Source organism: Pristiophorus japonicus, chromosome 27 (assembly GCF_044704955.1).
Source record: "Pristiophorus japonicus isolate sPriJap1 chromosome 27, sPriJap1.hap1, whole genome shotgun sequence".
Lineage (NCBI taxonomy): Eukaryota > Metazoa > Chordata > Chondrichthyes > Pristiophoridae > Pristiophorus > Pristiophorus japonicus.
In genome coordinates this window covers 3336303-3355313 of record NC_092003.1, presented here as the reverse complement: position 1 = coordinate 3355313, position 19011 = coordinate 3336303, and the positions used below count along the sequence as shown (strand labels likewise).

General features: G+C 60.3%; 1 protein-coding gene across 8 annotated transcripts in view; it reads right to left on the bottom strand.

The window, feature by feature from the left end:
* LOC139239524 (sodium/calcium exchanger 1-like) overlaps window positions 1-17477 on the bottom strand; it is a 66802-nt gene extending 49325 nt beyond the window's left edge. For 2 of the 8 annotated variants that reach the window (XM_070868336.1, XM_070868333.1), the window contains exons 1-3: window positions 16235-17477; window positions 16157-16195; window positions 15785-16067 (exon numbers count right to left, since the gene is read on the bottom strand). In XM_070868336.1, the coding sequence (XP_070724437.1) occupies window positions 15785-16067; window positions 16157-16195; window positions 16235-17462 (1550 nt within the window). In that variant the 5' untranslated portion in view covers window positions 17463-17477. Of the gene's footprint in view, window positions 1-15784; window positions 16125-16156 lie in introns of all 8 variants that reach the window. The other 6 variants (XM_070868331.1, XM_070868330.1, XM_070868332.1 and 3 more) reach the window with 6 other exon arrangements.
* Window positions 17478-19011: the final 1534 nt, after the last annotated feature.

The following is a 19011-nucleotide window of genomic DNA, read 5'->3' as shown; positions in this document are numbered from 1 at the left end:
GCCCGAGGGCCCCAAGGCACCACCCATGTCTCTCTCTGCGTTTGCGAGCGGGTCGGAGAGCTGTGTGCAGTGGTGCTTCACATTGTTCAGGAAGTTCGAGGGCAGAGAGCTCCATAACCCTGGGCAACGGCTGGTGGGGCGCGAGGGAAAAAGGACAGACAGACTTGCATTTATATAGCGCCTGTCCCCACCACCACCGCACGTCCCACAGCGCCTCACAGCCAATGAAGTACTATCGGAGTGCGCTCACTGTTGTAATGTGGGAAACGCCAAGTTAGCGCACAGCAAGCTCCCACACAGCGATGTGGATAATGACCCAGATCATCTGTTTCAGTGATGTTGGTCGAGGGATAAATATTGGCCCCAGGACACCGGGGAGAACTTCCCCCTGCCTTCTTCCAATAGTGGCCCCGGGATCTTTTACATCCACCCGAGAGGGCAGACGGGGCCTCGGTTTAATGTCTCATCGAAAGACGGCCCCTCCGACAGTGCGGCACTCCCTCAGTACTGCCCCTCCGACAGTGCGGCACTCCCTCAGTACCGCCCCTCCAACAGCGCAGTACGGCGCTCCCTCAGTACTGCCCCTCCGACAGTGCGGCGCTCCTCAGTACTGCCCCTCCGACAGTGCGGCACTCCCTCAGTACTGCCCTCCGACAGTGCGGCACTCCTCAGTACTGCCCCTCCGACAGTGCGGCGCTCCTCAGTACCGCCCCTCCGACAGTGCGGCGCTCCTCAGTACCGCCCCTCCGACAGTGCGGCACTCCTCAGTACTGCCCTCCGACGTGCGGCGCTCCCTCAGTACCGGCCCCTCCGACCAGTGCGGCACTCCCTCAGTACCGCCCCTCCGACATGGCGGCACTCCCTTCAGTACCGCCCCTCCGGACAGTGCGGCGCTCCCTCAGTACTGCCCCTCCGGACAGTGCGGCGCTCCCTCAGTACTGCCACCTCGACAGTGCGGCGCTCCCTCAAGTACCCACACAGCCCACGGTTGACACGATCGGTAAGCAGAGGGATTGTGAATAGTATTACTGTGTTTGCTGCTCACTGGGGAGACCGAACACCTCCGTTCAGTCCGTGAGTGTCACCCCCAAGCGTCCGGTCGCCTGTCACTTTAATTCCCCGCTCCACTCCCACTCTGACCCCTCCGTCCTTGGCCTCCTGAACCCCCCAGTACTGAACCCCCTTGTGACTGGGCCTCTGCCATGCAGCGATCCCTGGGGTTGGGCACGGAGGAGGGGCAAATGCTCCCAATACCAGAGATCTGGGCCTTGTAACTTCACACAGTTCAGGGGCTCTGAATAATGGAGGAGGCTTAAAGGGCCTGCAATACACAGCGGCTGAATAATTCATGGTGGGAGAGAGAGAGAAGAGAGAGAGAGAGGGAGAGACAGGGAGAGAGAGAGAGACAAAGAGAGCGAGAGAGACAGACAGAGATAGAGAGAGAGGGGGGAGAGATAGAGAGAGATCGAGAGAGAGAGACAAGAGAGAGAGAGAGAGAGGGGGAGAGAGATAGAGAGAGATCGAGAGAGAGAGAGACAGAGAGAGAGAGAGAGAGACACAGACAGACAGAGATAGAGAGAGAGAGAAAGAGGAGAGAGAGAGAGAAAGAGAGAGGGGGGAGAGAGCCCGGGGGGGAGAGGGGGGAGAGAGGAGAGAGCCCCGGGGAGGTGGGGAGAGAAAGTCTGGGGGGAGGGGGGGAGGAGAGAGCCCGGGGGGGGGGGAGAGAGAGCCCGGGGAGGGGGTGCGGTAAGAGAGCCCGGGGGGGGAGGGGGGAGAGAGCCCGGGGGGGGGAGGGGGGAGAGAGAGCCCGGGGGGGAGAGGAGAGAGCCCGGGGAGGGGGGGGGGAAGAGAGCCCGGGGAGGGGGGAGAGAGAGCCCAGGGAGGGGGGGGGGGGTAAGAGAGCCCGGGGGGGAGGGGGGAGAGAGAGCCCGGGGGGGAGAGGAGAGAGCCCAGGGGAGGGGGGAGAGAGAGCCCGGGGAGGGGGTGCGGTAAGAGAGCCCGGGGGGGGAGGGGGGAGAGAGCCCGGGGGGGGAGAGGGGGGAGAGAGAGCCCGGGGGGAGAGGAGAGAGCCCCGGGGAGGGGGGGGAGAGAGCCCGGGGAGGGGGGAGAGAGAGCCCAGGGAGGGGGGGGGGTAAGAGAGCCCGGGAGGGAGGGGGGAGAGAGAGCCCGGGGGGGAGAGGAGAGAGCCCAGGGGAGGGGGGGAGAGAGTAGAGAGCCCCGGGGAGGGGGGGGAGAGAGAGCCCGGGGGAGGGGGGAGAGAGAGCCCGGGGAGGGGGGGGGGTAAGAGAGCCCGGGGGGGAGGGGAGAGAGAGCCCGGGGGGGGGGGGGGGGGGTGGAGAGAGCCCGGGGGGGGGGGGGGGTGTGGAGAGAGCCCGGGGGAGCGGGGGGGAGGGGGGAGAGAGGAGAGAGCCCCGGGGAGGGGGAGAGAGCCCCGGGGGGGTGGGGGGGAGTGTTCCATTGCTCCCGTGCTGACTGCAATGTTGTAGCCGCAGGCAGGATGCCGACTGCAGGCCGGATAAATCAAAGTTAATGAGGCAAGGAGCTCCGTGCCGGCTGAGATGATCAGCAATTCGAAGGCCTGGCGTCTCCGAACACATCCCCTGTCTCCCCCTTCCCCCCCAGCTCTCCTCCTCCTCTGCCACAGAGCCGCGCTGGGTCCCACTGAAACCGGCCCTCCCCTCCCCCCACCCCGCTATTTGTCCAAGGGGGGCGTCACAACCATAGCCGAAGTCCGTTCCAGGGCCCCGCCCCCAACTCCAGAGTCACCTGACCCGCAGTCTCTGGGGTGGAGAAGGAGCCCCGGGCTGATTCCACCTCCCCCCACCCCCCCACCCCCGCAACTCACGCCCCCCCCCCAGGACTGAGACCCAAGGACCGAGGCTCGCGGCCGGTGTGGCCCCCTGTCAGCGGCTGGGAGGACAGGGTCTCACAGCGAGGAGGCGGAGGGGATACTCCAGGTGTGGTCTCACCAGGGCCCTGTATAATTGCAATAAGACATCCTTACTCTTGTACTGCAACCCGGCATGGGGGCGATGTTTTCCCAGCAGGGAGGGAGCCAGGATCCATCAGCTCCAGAATGTTTCTCCCGATTCCCCCGCCACCCCCAGCGCCGTAACATCGACAGAAATCAGAATCAGCGGCTGGCCACAAACAAGGCCCACGGAGCTCCCGCGACAGGCACGAGGGAATGAGGAGATTATTTGCGGGCCAGCAACAAGTGGCACGCTGCACCTGCAGCCCACAGCACTCGCCCTGCCCCCTGTGTGTGCAGCGCTGCAGCCCTGCCCCAGTGCAACCCTGCGCCCGGCTCCACTGCAACCCCAAACCCTGCTCTCTGCAACCCTGAAACCCTGCCCCACTGCAGCACTGCCCCAGTGCAACCCCGTACCCTGCCCCACTGCAACCCCAACCCCTGCTCTCTGCAACCCTGAAACCCTGCCCCACTGCAGCACTGCCCCAGTGCAACCCCGTACCCTGCCCCACTGCAACCCCTAACCCTGCTCTCTGCAACCCTGATCCCCTGCCCCACTGCAGCACTGCCCCAGTGCAACCCCGTACCCTGCCCCACTGCAACCCCTAACCCTGCTCTCTGCAACTCTGATCCCCTGCCCCACTGCAGCACTGCCCCAGTGCAACCCCGTACCCTGCCCCACTGCAACCCCTAACCCTGCTCTCTGCAACCCTGATCCCTGCCCCACTGCAGCACTGCCCCAGTGCAACCCCGTACCCTGCCCCACTGCAACCCCTAACCCTGCTCCCTGTAACTCTGCAACCCTGATCCCTGCCCCACTGCAACCAGCAACCCTTCTCCCTACACCCTGCAACCCTGCCCCACTGCAACCCTGCCGCCTGCCCCACTGCAACCCTGTACCCTGCCCCACTGCAACACTGCCCCAGTGCAACCCCGTATCCTGCCCCACTGCAACCCCTAACCCTGCTCCCTGTAACTCTGCAACCCTGATCCCTACCCCACTGCCCCACTGCAACCAGCAACCCTTCTCCTTACACCCTGCAACCCTGCCCCACTGCAACCTTGCCGCCTGCCCCACTGCAGCCCCGTACCCTGCCCCATTGCAACCCCACACGATGCCCCAACTGCAACCCTGCCACCTGTCCCACTGCAACCCCATACCCTGCATCACTGCAACCAGTAACCCTGCTCCCTACACCCCTGCACCACTGCAACCCTGCACGACTGCAACCCTGTACACTGCAAACTTGTACCCTGCCCCACTGCAACCAGTAACCCTGCTCCCTACACCCTGCCCCCGACAGTCACACAGCCACCCAGCACAGGAGGATCCCATTGGGGCCCCTCGAGCCCGTGCTGTGCCGGCTCTGTGACAGAGCGATCCAATCAGTCCCACTCCCCCCTCCCCTGCACTATCCCCACAGCCCCGGGCACATTTCTCCTGTCCCAGTATTGATCCAATTCCCGGTTTGAAAGTCACGATTGAATCTGCTCCCACCGCCCTTTCAGGCAGCGCGTTCCCGATCACAACAACTCGCTGCGTCAAAACATTCTCCTCGTCTCCCCCTCTGGTTCCATCGCCGATTATCGTCAATCCGTGTCCCTCTGGTTACCGGCCCTCCTGATTTACTCTGTCAGAACCTCTCGTGATTTTGAACACCTCGATCAAATCTCCCCCTTAACCTTCTCTGCTCCAAGGGGAACAATCCCAGCTTCTCCAGCCTCCCCACCTCACTGAAGTCCCTCATCCCCCTGGGGCCGTTCTGGTCACTCTCCCCCTGGACCCTCTCCAAGGCCTTCACATCCGCGCACTCTCTGGGAGGGAGCTTTACTCTGTATCTAACCCCGTGCTGTACCTGCCCTGGGAGTGTTTGATGGGACAGTGTAGAGGGAGCTTTACTCTGTATCTAACCCCATGCTGTACCTGCCCTGGGAGTGTTTGATGGGACAGTGTAGAGCGAGCTTTACTCTGTATCTAACCCGTGCTGTACCTGCCCTGGGAGTGTTTGATGGGACAGTGTAGAGGGAGCTTTACTCTGTATCTAACCCCATGCTGTACCTGCCCTGGGAGTGTTTGATGGGACAGTGTAGAGGGAGCTTTACTCTGTATCTAACCCCCTGTACCTGCCCTGGGAGTGTTTGATGGGACAGTGTAGAGGGAGCTTTACTCTGTATCTAACCCCCTGTACCTGCCCTGGGAGTGTTTGATGGGACAGTGTAGAGGGAGCTTTACTCTGTATCTAACCCCCTGTACCTGCCCTGGGAGCGTTTGATGGGACAGTGTAGAGGGAGCTTTACTCTGTATCTAACCCCCTGTACCTGCCCTGGGAGTGTTTGATGGGACAGTGTAGAGGGAGCTTTACTCTGTATCTAACCCCGTGCTGTACCTGCCCTGGGAGTGTTTGATGGGACAGTGTAGAGGGAGCTTTACTCTGTATCTAACCCCGTGCTGTACCTGCCCTGGGAGTGTTTGATGGGACAGTGTAGAGGGAGCTTTACTCTGTATCTAACCCCCTGTACCTGCCCTGGGAGTGTTTGATGGGACAGTGTAGAGGGAGCTTTACTCTGTATCTAACCCCCTGTACCTGCCCTGGGAGTGTTTGATGGGACAGTGTAGAGGGAGCTTTACTCTGTATCTAACCCCGTGCTGTATCTGTAATCCTGACTAGTCCACAGAAAATCCCCTTGCAAAGCCTCAGATCTGGTGTAGATAATTTGTGCAGAATCAGAATCGCCTGTTAAGCTCCCTGATCCGTACATTAGATTACACTACCTTTAATCCAGCAAGTTAATGCCGTGTTAACCTTGAATCACTGGGAGCAGTCAGAATCGTGATGGTGTTGCTATGGTTATCATCCAACGCAGTGCCTAATAGCTCGAACTGTCAGTGGTGCATCGGATCAGAACCAGGAGCAGGAGTCGGCCATTCGGCCCCTCGAGCCTGCTCCGCCATCCAATCAGATAGCGGCTGACCTTCGACCTCAACTCCACTTTCCCGCCCGATCCCTCGATTCCCTTAATATCCAAAAATCTCGACCTCGGCCTCGAAGACTGAGCCTCCCACGGCCCTCTGGGGCAGAGAATTCCAAAGATTCACCTCCCTCTGAGTGAAGAAATTCCTCCTCATCTCAGTCCTAAATGACCGAGCCCTTATCCTGAGACTGTGTGAGCCCTGGTTCTAGACTCCCCAGCCCCGGGGGGAAACACCCTCCCTGCATCTACCCTGTCAAGCCCTGTAAGTATTGTGTGTGTTTCAATGGGATCCCCTCTCATTCTTCTAAACTCCAGAGAATATCGGCCCAGTCTGCTCAATCTCTCCTCACAGGACAATCCCCCCATCCCAGGAATCAGTCTGGTGAACCTTCGCTGCACTCCCTCTATGGCCAGTATATCCTTCCTTAGGTAAGGAGACCAAAACTGTGCACAATACTCCAGGTGTGGTCTCACCAGGGCCCTGTATAATTGCAGTAAGACGTCTTTACTCTTATACTCAAACCCTCCTGTAATAAAGGCCAACGTACCATTTGCTTTCTGAATCACTTGCTGTACCTGCAGGTTAACTTTCAGTGATTGGTGTACAAGGACCCCCAGGTCCCTCTGAACACCGTACATTCCCCGATCTCTCAGGGGAGGGGTAAGTCACATTGCGGCCGTAGGCACTGTATGGGTCGTGGGGAATGCAGCACAACAACTAACTGCATTATCGTAGCACCTTTTACCGCAGCAATATGTCCCCAAAGGCACATCACAGGCGTGTAAGTCAGACAACCAACACAGAGCAAGCTGGAGCTCTTCACTCTAACGAAGAGAAGGCCGAGGGGCTGACCTGACGGAAAGAAAGCAAGACCTGCATCTCTGTGGCGCCTTTCACGACCGCCGGACGTCCCAAAGCGACTCACAGCCAATGAAGTGCTTTTGGAGTGTGGTCACTGTTGTAATGTGGGGAATAGAGGTCGCTGGGATTATGAAGGGGTAGACACAGAGAAGGTGACTCCACTTGTGGACGGGAAGACCAGAACTAGGGGGCCCATCAATAATGACATCAGAAACAGGAGCAGGAGTCGGCCATTCGACCCCTCGAGCCTGCTCCGCCATTCAATACGATCGCGGCTGATACGATCATGGACTCAGCTCCACTTCCCCGCCCGCTCCCCAGAACCCTTCACTCACTTATCGCTCAAAAATCTGTCTCCCTCCAAATAAGATGTAAGACTATCATAGAAACATAGAAAATAGGTGCAGGAGCAGACCATTCGGCCCCTCGAGCCTGCACCACCATTCAATATGATCATGGCTGATCATTCATCTCAGTACCCCATTCCTGCTTTCTCTCCATACCCCCTGATCCCTTTAGCCGTAAGGGCCACATCTAACTCCCTCTTGAATATATTTAGTGAATTGGCCTCAACAACTTTCTGTGGTAGAGAATTCCACAGGTTCACCACTCTCTGAGTGAAGAAGTTTCTCCTCATCTTGGTCCTAAATGGCTTACCCCTTATCCTTAGACTGTGACCCCTGGTTCTGAACTTCCCCAACATCGGGAGCATTCTTCCTGCATCTAACCTGTCCAATCCCGTCAGAATTTTATATGTTTCTATGAGATCCCCTCTCATTCTTCGAAATTCCGGTGAATATAAGCCGAGTCGATCCAATCTCTCCTCATATGTCAGTCCTGTCATCCCAGGAATCAGTCTGGTGAACCTTCGCCAGATCAATATCAGACAGTCACTGATAAACCCCAACGGGGAATTCAGGAGAAACTTCTTTACCCCGAGAGCGGTGAGAATGTGGAACTCGCTGCCACAGGGAGGGGTTGAGGTGAATAGTATCGATGTATTTAAGGGGAGGCTGGATAAACACACGGGGGAGAGAGGGATAGAAGGATGGGGTGATGGGGGAAGATGGAGAGGGGTGGGAGGGGCTGGTGTGGGGCATAAACCCCGGCACGGAGCGGTGGGGCATAAACCCCGGCACGGAGCGGTGGGACATAAACCCCGGCACGGAGCAGTGGGACATAAACCCCGGCACGGAGCGGTGGGGCATAAACCCCGGCACGGAGCGGTGGGGCATAAACCCCGGCACGGAGCGGTGGGACATAAACCCCGTCACGGAGCGGTGGGACATAAACCCCGGCACGGAGCAGTGGGACATAAACCCCGGCACGGAGCGGTGGGACATAAACCCCGGCACGGAGCGGTGCGGCATAAACCCCGGCACGGAGCGATGGGGCATAAACCCCGGCACGGAGCGGTGGGCCCAGTGGGCTGTGTCTGCGCACTGAATGAATTGTCTGACACGGAGCCAAAGCACGAGATGTTAGCACAGGTGATCACAAAAACTAGGGCAAAGAAGTAGGTTTCCGATTTTATCATCACCCCCTGTGCTCACTGACCTACATTGGCTCCCGCTCCGGCAACACCTCGATTTCATAATTCTCCATCCTCGTGTTCAAATCCCTCCTCAGCCCCCCACCCCCCCGGTCCTCACCTCCCTATCTCTGTAACCTCCTCCAGCCCCTACACCCCTCCCTATCTCTGTAACCGCCTCCAGCCCCTACACCCCTCCCTATCTCTGTAACCTCCTCCAGCCCCTACACCCCTCCCTATCTCTGTAACCTCCTCCAGCCCCTACACCTCTCCCTATCTCTGTAACCACCTCCAGTCCCTACACCCCTTTCTAGCTCTGTAACCCCCTCCAGCCCCTACACCCCTTTCTAGCTCTGTAACCCCCTCCAGCCCCTACACCCCTCCCTATCTCTGTAACCTCCTCCAGCCCCTACACCCCTCCCTATCTCTGTAACCTCCTCCAGCCCCTACACACCTCCCTATCTCTGTAACCTCCTCCAGCCCCTACACCCCTCCCTAGCTCTGTAACCCCCTCCAGCCCCTACACCCCTCCCTATCTCTGTAACCCCCTCCAGCCCCTACACCCCTCCCTATCTCTGTAACCCCCTCCAGCCCCTACACCCCTCCCTATCTCTGTAACCTCCTCCAGCCCCTACACCCCTTCCTATCTCTGTAACCCCCCCTACAGTCCCTACACCCCTCCCTATCTCTGTCACCTTCGACAACCCTCCCAGATCTCAGCGCTCCTCCAATTCTGCCCTCTTGCCCATCCCCCGATTCCCATCGCTCCACCATCGGTGGCCGTGCCTTCAGCTGCCTGGGCCCCAAGCTCTGGAACTCCCTCCCTAAACCTCTCCGCCTCTCTCTCTCCTCCTTTAAGACGCTCCTTAAAACCGACCTCTCTGACCCAGCTTTTGGTCGCCTGTCCCCAATATCTCCGTATGTGGCTCGGGGTCAGAGTGTGTCTGATTTACGCCCCTTTGAAGCACCTGGGGACATTTCACTATGTTACAGGCGCTATATAAATGCAGGGTGTTTTGCAGTATCCATTGGTGCACGTGGGGAGATGAATTGAGCCAAACCAGCGGTGGAAGCTGAGATCTCGCTGGCCAGTATCGCTCACCATGGGACCCACCAGCACAGCTGTAGTTAAGAGGTTTCACAATTTAACACCAGACTCAATCACAATGTCCCACACCGCTGCCTCTCTAGCTGTGGGCAGTCAGTTTCCCCGGGGTCCACGGGTAAATTACTTACTCATTAACTGTCAGGAGAAGTTGGACCATTTTAATAGCGCGTACAGCAAAAATGCTAATTGAGGCAAAGACACAGAATTATTATCCAATCTCTTCCGCAAACTGTGAGGTATCGCGGAAACCAATGTTCAACAGAATCACCCCATCCAACCCCCGACCTATGACCCCAAATCCAACCCCCGACCCATGACCCCCCACCCCCACTCAACGTAACAGGCCTCCTTCTATTCCTAACGTAACAGGCGCGAGGGGCTGAATGGGCTCCTCCTGTCCCTAATGTAACAGGCTCGAGGGGCTGAATGGCCTCCTCCTGTTCCTATGTAACAGGCTCGAGGGGCTGAATGGCCTCCTCCTGTTCCTAATGTAACAGACTCGAGGGGCTGAATGGCCTCCTCCTGTTCCTGTGTAACAGGCTCGAGGGGCTGAATGGCCTCCTCCTGTTCCTAATGTAACAGGCTCGAGGGGCTGAATGGCCTCCTCCTGTTCCTAATGTAACAGGCTCGAGGGGCTGAATGGCCTCCTCCTGTTCCTAATGTAACATGCTCGAGGGGCTGAATGGCCTCCTCCTGTTCCTAATGTAACAGGCTCGAGGGGCTGAATGGCCTCCTCCTGTTCCTAATGTAACAGGCTCGAGGGGCTGAATGGCCTCCTCCTGTTCCTAATGTAACAGGCTCGAGGGGCTGAATGGCCTCCTCCTGTTCCTGTGTAACAGGCTCGAGGGGCTGAATGGCCTCCTCCTGTTCCTAATGTAACAGGCTCGAGGGGCTGAATGGCCTCCTCCTGTTCCTAATGTAACAGGCTCGAGGGGCTGAATGGCCTCCTCCTGTTCCTAATGTAACAGGCTCGAGGGGCTGAACTGACTCCTCCTGTCCCTAATGTAACAGGCTCGGGGGGCTGAATGGCCTCCTCCTGTTCCTAATGTAACAGGCTCGAGGGGCTGAATGGCCTCCTCCTGTTCCTAATGTAACAGGCTCGAGGGGCTGAACTGACTCCTCCTGTCCCTAATGTAACAGGCTCGGGGGGCTGAATTGCCTCCTCCTGTTCCTAATGTAACAGGCTCGAGGGGCTGAATGGCCTCCTCCTGTTCCTAATGTAACAGGCTCGAGGGGCTGAATGGCCTCCTCCTGTTCCTAATGTAACAGGCTCGAGGGGCTGAATTGACTCCTCCTGTCCCTAATGTAACAGGCTCGGGGGGCTGAATGGCCTCCTCCTGTTCCTAATGTAACAGGCTCGAGGGGCTGAATGGCCTCCTCCTGTTCCTAATGTAACAGGCTCGAGGGGCTGAATGGCCTCCTCCTGTTCCTAATGTAACAGGTTCGAGGGGCTGAATGGCTTCCTCCTGTTCCTAATGTAACAGGCTCGAGGGGCTGAATGGGCCTCCTCCTGTTCCTAATGTAACAGGCTCGAGGGGCTGAATGACCTCCTCCTGTTCCTGTGTAACAGGCTCGAGGGGCTGAATGGGCCTCCTCCTGTTCCTAATGTAACAGGCTCGAGGGGCTGAATGGGCCTCCTCCTGTTCCTAATGTAACAGGCTCGAGGGGCTGAATGGCCTCCTCCTGTTCCTAATGTAACAGGCTCGAGGGGCTGAATGGTCTCCTCCTGTTCCTAATGTAACAGGCTCGGGGGGCTGAATGGCCTCCTCCTGTTCCTAATGTAACAGGCTCGAGGGGCTGAATGGCCTCCTGTTCCTAATGTAACAGGCTCGAGGGGCTGAATGGCCTCCTCCTGTTCCTAATGTAACAGGCTCGAGGGGCTGAACTGACTCCTCCTGTCCCTAATGTAACAGGCTCGGGGGGCTGAATGGCCTCCTCCTGTTCCTAATGTAACAGGCTCGAGGGGCTGAATGGCCTCCTCCTGTTCCTAATGTAACAGGCTCGAGGGGCTGAACTGACTCCTCCTGTCCCTAATGTAACAGGCTCGGGGGGCTGAATAGCCTCCTCCTGTTCCTAATGTAACAGGCTCGAGGGGCTGAATGGCCTCCTCCTGTTCCTAATGTAACAGGCTCGAGGGGCTGAATGGCCTCCTCCTGTTCCTAATGTAACAGGCTCGAGGGGCTGAATTGACTCCTCCTGTCCCTAATGTAACAGGCTCGGGGGGCTGAATGGCCTCCTCCTGTTCCTAATGTAACAGGCTCGAGGGGCTGAATGGCCTCCTCCTGTTCCTAATGTAACAGGCTCGAGGGGCTGAATGGCCTCCTCCCGTTCCTAATGTAACAGGCTCGAGGGGCTGAATGGCTTCCTCCTGTTCCTAATGTAACAGGCTCGAGGGGCTGAATGGCCTCCTCCTGTTCCTAATGTAACAGGCTCGAGGGGCTGAATGGCCTCCTCCTGTTCTGAATGTTTGCAGGTGCAGCAGAATGGTAAAGATGTTTTACTTTTCTCTGTCATCCTACCCCCAGGGACATCACACCGCTGTCCCAGGCCCCCCCCCCAGCCTCGCAACGATTCCACAGTCACATGCCAGTGAGGCTGGCTCAGTTCCAAACGGGAGATCCCACAACCTGCATTTATATAGCGCCTGTAACGTAGTGAAACATTCCCGGGGTGCTTCACAGGGGCGTAAATCAGACACACCCTGACCCCGAGCCACATACGGAGATATTGGGACAAGCGACCAAAAGCTGGGTCAGAGAGGTGGGTTTTAAGGAGCCTTTTAAAGGAGGAGAGAGAGGCGGAGAGGTTTAGGGAGGGAGTTCCAGAGCTTGGGGCCCAGGCAGCTGAAGGCACGGCCACCGATGGTGGAGCGATGGGAATCGGGGGATGGGCAAGAGGGCAGAATTGGAGGAGCTTCCATCTTCTTGACAAATGTTCTGAATATACTCTCCTCGAAAGGCTCTCAATTCACCTTGCTTTGCATCAAAGCTATTTCCATAAGAACATCAGAATCAGGAGCAGGAGTCGGCCATTCGGCCCCTCGAGCCTGCTCCGCCATCCAATCAGATCGCGGCTGACCTTCGACCTGAACCCCACTTTCCCGCCCGATCCCTCGATTCCCTTAATATCCAAAAATCTCCCGATCTCGGCCTCGAAGACTGAGCCTCCCACGGCCCTCTGGGGCAGAGAATTCCAAAGATTCACCCCCCTCTGAGTGAAGAAATCCCTCCTCATCTCCGTCCTAAATGGCCGAGCCCTTATCCTGAGACTGCGTGACCCCCTAGAATGTTTTGACGCAGCGAGTTGTTGCGATCGGGAACGCGCTGCCTGAAAGGGCGGTGGGAGCAGATTCAATCGGGACTTTCGAACCGGGAATTGGATCAATACTGGGACAGGAGAAATGTGCCCGGGGCTGTGGGGAAAGAGCAGGGGGGAGTGGGACTGATTGGATCGCTCTGTCACAGAGCCGGCACAGCACGGGCTCGAGGGGCCCAATGGGATCCTCCTGTGCCGATAAGGACGGACACACTTGCATTGGAGGCAGTTCAGAGAAGGTTCACTCGGTTGATTCCGGAGATGAGGGGGTTGACTTATGAGGAAAGGTTGAGGAGGTTGGGCCTCTACTCATTGGAGTTCAGAAGAATGAGAGGTGATCTTATCGAAACGTATCAGATTATGAGGGGGCTCGACAAGGTGGATGCAGAGAGGATGTTCCCACTGATGGGGGAGACTAGAACTAGGGGGCATGGTCTCAGAATAAGGGGCCGCCCATTTAAAACTGAGATGAGGAGGAATTTCTTCTCTCTGAGGGTTGTAAATCTGTGGAATTCTCTGCCCCAGAGAGCTGTGGGGGCTGGGTCAGTGAATATATTTAAGGTGGAGATAGACAGATATTTGAGCGATAAGGGAGTGAAGGGTTATGGGGAGCGGGCGGGGAAGTGGAGCTGAGTCCATGATCAGATCAGCCGCGATCGTATTAAATGGCGGAGCAGGCTCGAGGGGCCGAATGGCCGACTCCTGCTCCTATTTCTTATGTTCACAAGACTCAATAAAACCCCGGCCAGTTGGGTTCGGGTGGATCCACGATGGGGCAGGTGGTTGTGAGCCTGGTGGATGAACCGGTAATGTGTCGTGCGATTGTTAAACCTTTGCTAATAAACCAACTCGTTCTTAATAGCGACGTGTTGCTATAGATTCTTAAACACAGAGCCCATGAAGCAAATACATTACAATCTTATTGAATGGCGGAGGAGGCTCGAGAGGCTGTGCGACCCCCTCCTGTGCGGTAATAATTCACGTCAAACATCGGTACACAAAACACAAACGCGAGGGTCAGTTTTGGACGCAGCCTGGGGGGGAGGGGGGAGCGGGAGGGGAAGACAGTGGGGGGGGGGGAACAGAGAGGGAGGTGGGGGAAGACACGCAGAGGGAGGGGGAGACAGAGGTGGGGGAGAGACGGAGGGAGGGGAGAGATGGAGGGCGGGGAGAGACGGAGGGAGGGGGAGAGACGGAGGGAGGGGGAGAGACGGAGGGGGAGAGAAGAGACGGAGAGGAGGGAGACAGAGACAGAGAGGGGAGGGGAGGGAGGGACGGAGGGACGGGGGTGGGGGAGATGGAGAGGGGGGGGAGACGGTGGGGGGGGGGGAGACGGAGAGGGGTGGAGACGGAGAGGAGGGGAAAGACAGAGAGGGGGGAGTCGGAGAGGGGGTGAGACGGAGGGAGGAGGGGGAGACGGAGGGAGGGGGAAATGGAGCGGGGGGAGAGACCAGGGGAAGGGGAGAGACAGAGGAGGGGGGGAGATGGAGGGGGAGGGAAGAGATAGAGAGGCGGGAGACAGAGACAGAGAGGGGAGGGGGGAAGGGACGGAGGGGGGGGACGGGGTGGGGGGGAGATAGAGAGGGGGGGGAAGACGGAGAGGGGTGGAGACGGAGGGCGGAGGGGGAGACGGGGGGAGGGAGAGACGGAGAGGGGAGGGGGAGACGGGGGGGGCGGGGGGGGGGAGAGAGAGATGGAGAGGGGGAGAGATGGGGGTGGGGGAGAGACGGAGGGCAGGCAGAGACGGAGAGGGGAGGGGGAGACGGAGAGGAGGGGAGACGGAGGGAGAGGAGAGACGGAGAGGGGAGGGGGAGACGGGGGGCGGGGGGGGGGGGGAGAGATGGAGGGGGTGGGGGAGAGACGGAGGGCGGGCAGAGACGGAGAGGGGTGAGTTGGAGAGGGGGGGAGACGGAGAGGAGGGGAGACGGAGGGGGGGGAGGGACGGAGGGGCGGAGGGGGGGGGAGAGACGGAGGGGGGAGGGGGAGACAGAGAGGGGGAGGGGGAGACGGAGAGGGGGAGGGGGAGAGGGGGAGGGAGAGACGGAGGGGGGGGGAGGGTGTCGCGCTCGAGTAATTGTGCCGCGGGGGGGGGGCAGAGGGGGGGGAGAGACGGAGGGGGGAGGGGGAGACAGAGAGGGGGAGGGGGAGACGGAGAGGGGGAGGGGAGACGGAGAGGGGGAGGGGGAGACGGAGAGGGGGAGGGGGAGACGGAGAGGGGAGAGGGGAGGGGGAGACGGAGAGGGGGAGGGAGAGGGGAGGGGGGAGGGGGAGACAGGGAGGGGGGGGGAGGGTGTCGCGCTCGAGTAATTGTGCCGCGGGGGGGGGGGGGGCAGAGGGGGGGGGAGAGACGGAGAGGGGGAGGGGGAGACGGAGAGGGGGAGGGGGAGACGGAGAGGGGGAGGGGAGACGGAGGAGGGGTGACGGAGGGGGGGGGGGGAGACGGGAGGGGGAGGGAGAGGGGAGGGGGAGGGGGAGACGGAGAAGGGGAGGGGGAGATGGAGGGGGGAGGGGGAGACGGAGAGGGGGAGGGGGAGACGGGAGAGGGGGAGGGGGAGACAGAGGAGGGGTGACGGAGGGGGGGGAGGGAGACGGAGAGGGGGAGGGAGAGACGGAGAGGGGGAGGGAGAGGGGGAGGGGGGAGGGGGAGGGGGGAGGGGGAGACGGAGAGGGAAGGGAGAGGGGGAGGGGGAGGGGGAGACGGAGAAGGGGAGGGGGAGATGGAGGGGGAGGGGGAGACCGAGAGGGGGAGGGGGAGACGGAGAGGGGGAGGGGGAGACAGAGGAGGGGTGACGGAGGGGGGGGGAGGGAGACGGAGAGGGGGAGGGAGAGACGGAGAGGGGAGGGAGAGGGGGAGGGGGATGGGGAGGGGGGAGGGGGAAACGGAGAGGGGGAGGGAGAGGGGGAGGGGGGAGGGGGAGTCGGAGAGGAGGGGTGACGGAGGGGGGGGGGAGGGACGGAGGGTGAGGGGGAGGGTGTCGCGCTCGAGTAATTGTGCCGCGGGGGGGTGCGGGCGGGTTCACTCACAGCGTCTCGTCGTTGTGGAAGACCAGTTTGCCGTTGCCGTGCACGTAGTCCTCGCCGGCCTTGGCCGTGCCCTCGCTCATGCGGTAGGGCACGTGCACCGTGCCCCGGGCCCCCGAGGTGCGCTGGACCCGGGCCCGCATCACCCCCACGCTCTCGCTGACCCGCACCACGTCCTGCTCGAAGGCGAAGATTCCCGCGTGGTCGTCGTCGTAGATGGTGACGGTGGCACAGTCGCAGGGCCCCAGCCGGGCCCCCAGAGGGGCAGGTCCCCCTCCTCCTCCTCCTCCTCCTCCTCCTCCTCCTCCTCCTCCTCCTCCTCCTCCTCCTGCTCCTCCGCCCGCTGCGCTGCCTCCGTCCTCCTGGGCCGGCCGCCCTCCCCTGCTCCCTCCTCCTCCTCCTCCTCCTCCTCTCCTCCTCCTCCTCCTCCTCCTCCTCCTCCTCCTCCGCCGCGCACGTTGCTCAGCCGCACGCGGAAGTACTCGTCCTCCTCGAAGATGTCGTCGTCGATGATGCCCACGGTCAGCTCCCGCCGGGTCTCGCCCGCCTTGAAGACCAGCGTGCCCTCGGCGAACTCGTAGTCCGAGCCGGCGTTTGCCGTGCCGTCCTCGGTGCGGTAGTCCACCTTGACGGCCCGGCCCAGGTTGCCGCCCCGGCGGGTGACAAAGAGCTGCAGCGAGCCGCAGTTCTCGAAGCACTGGTAGTGCGCTTGCTCGAACTCCACCAGCCCCCCGCCGGCCCCGGCCCCGGCCCCGGCCCCGGCCGCCGGCTCCCGCACGTCCTGGCAGCTGAGCGCCCGGCGGGCCTGCTCGGCGGCGTGGCGCTTGAGGATGTTGCCCGCCCCGGTCATGCGGCGGGTGGCCTGGATGCGGTAGAAGGCCCGGCTCTTCTGCTGCTGGGACAGGGCGTGGTAGTTGGCCAGCTCCATCAGCTGCTCCGTGTCCTTCTCCGGGTGCCGCTGGCGCAGCTCCTTCAGCGTGCGCGCCATCGCCCGCCGCGACTCCTCGTCCGGCTCGCCCGCCGGCGGCCCCGCCCCCTCGCCCTCGGCCGGCCCCCGGCAGTGGCCGTCCATCTCGATGTCCAGCTTCTCGGGCGTGCGCTCGCCCGCCGTCTCCACGATCAGGCCCCGCTGCTTGTCGGCCCGGTAGTGCTTGCGCATGTACTTGTAGACCAGCAGCCGGCGGTCAGCGATCCAGGCCAGCAGCACGCAGGCGGGGAAGAAGAGGAATGTCAGCAGCCCCTCCCACACCTCCACCACCCCCGGCGAGATGACGGCCAGGATCAGGTAGAGCCAGATGTAGGCAAAGATGCTCCAGCTGGCGGTGATGAAGAAGACCCGCAGGTGCTTGATGCGGCGCACCTCGCCCTCGGGCACCACGTAGACGCAGATGCCCACGATGACAAACATGTTGAAGGCCGCGCTGCCCACGATGGTGGCCGGGCCCAGCACGCCCGCCTCGAAGTTGTGGCCGCACACCTCGATGACCGACAGCAGGATCTCGGGGGCCGAGGAGCCCAGGGCCATGAGCGTCAGGTTGGACACCGTCTCATTCCACACCCGCACCGTGGTGGTGGTGGTCTCGCCATTGGGCCGCTTCAGCGTGATCTCGCGCTCCTGCGACGTGATGACCTCGATGCTGGCCATGAAGCGGTCAGCGATGATGCTCATGCCCAGGAACATGTAGACCAGCGCCACGAAGTAGACAATGGCCCGGGCCACCTTGTCGCCCACCGAGGGGTCCTGGGGCTGCCAGACAGGCAGCACCACCCCGGGCTCGCAGTCGTACACCCCGCCGCAGCTCTGGTTGTGGGGGCTGGCCGGCGAGGCGGCCAGGCCGCCGGCCGGGTCCCGCTCCCCGGCCTGGCACGGCCGGGCGCCGCCCAGCAGGGCCAGCAGCAAGCCCGCGGCCGGCAACAGGCGCAGCACGCCACGGCCTCTCGCCATCCCCAGGTCGGTCCCGGCGCTCCACCTCCGATACTTCCACCCCGCAGGAACAGAACGGGAGAGGGGGTGGGGGGGGGGGCGGGAGGGCGGGGGGTGGGGGGGGGGGGGAAACAAGGAGGAGAAATTAAACACACGGTTAGTCCGCCGCATTGACCAAACAGCATCGTTCAACACATGACCAATTGTTGCTCCCGCTCGCCCGTGTAACAGGACGGTGCACAGGGAGCTTTACTCTGTATCTAACCCCTTGTCACTGTCCTGGGAGTGTTTGATGGGACAGTGTAGAGCGAGCTTTACTCTGTATCTAACCCCGTGCTGTACCTGCCCTGGGAGTGTTTGATGGGACAGTGTAGAGGGAGCTTTACTCTGTATCTAACCCCGTGCTGTACCTGCCCTGGGTGTGTTTGATGGGACAGTGTAGAGGGAGCTTTACTCTGTATCTAACCCCCTGTACCTGCCCTGGGAGTGTTTGATGGGACAGTGTAGAGGGAGCTTTACTCTGTATCTAACCCCCTGTACCTGCCCTGGGAGTGTTTGATGGGACAGTGTAGAGGGAGCTTTACTCTGTATCTAACCCCCTGTACCTGCCCTGGGAGTGTTTGATGGGACAGTGCAGAGGGAGCTTTACTCTGTATCTAACCCCGTGCTGTACCTGCCCTGGGAGTGTTTGATGGGACAGTGTAGAGGGAGCTTTACTCTGTATCTAACCCCCTGTACCTGCCCTGGGAGTGTTTGATGGGACAGTGCAGAGGGAGCTTTACTCTGTATCTAACCCCGTGCTGTACCTGCCCTGGGAGTGTTTGATGGGACAGTGTAGAGGGAGCTTTACTCTGTATCTAACCCCGTGCTGTACCTGCCCTGGGTGTGTTTGATGGGACAGTGTAGAGGGAGCTTTACTCTGTATCTAACCCCCTGTACCTGCCCTGGGAGTGTTTGATGGGACAGTGTCGAGGGAGCTTTACTCTGTATCTAACCCCCTGTACCTGCCCTGGGAGTGTTTGATGGGACAGTGTAGAGGGAGCTTTACTCTGTATGTAACCCCCTGTACCTGCCCTGGGAGTGTTTGATGGGACAGTGTCGAGGGAGCTTTACTCTGTATCTAACCCCGTGCTGTACCTGCCCTGGGTGTGTTTGATGGGACAGTGTAGAGGGAGCTTTACTCTGTATCTAACCCCCTGTACCTGCCCTGGGAGTGTTTGATACGACAGTGTAGAGGGAGCTTTACTCTCTATCTAACCCCCTGTACCTGCCCTGCCAGTGTTTGATGGGACAGTGTAGAGGGAGC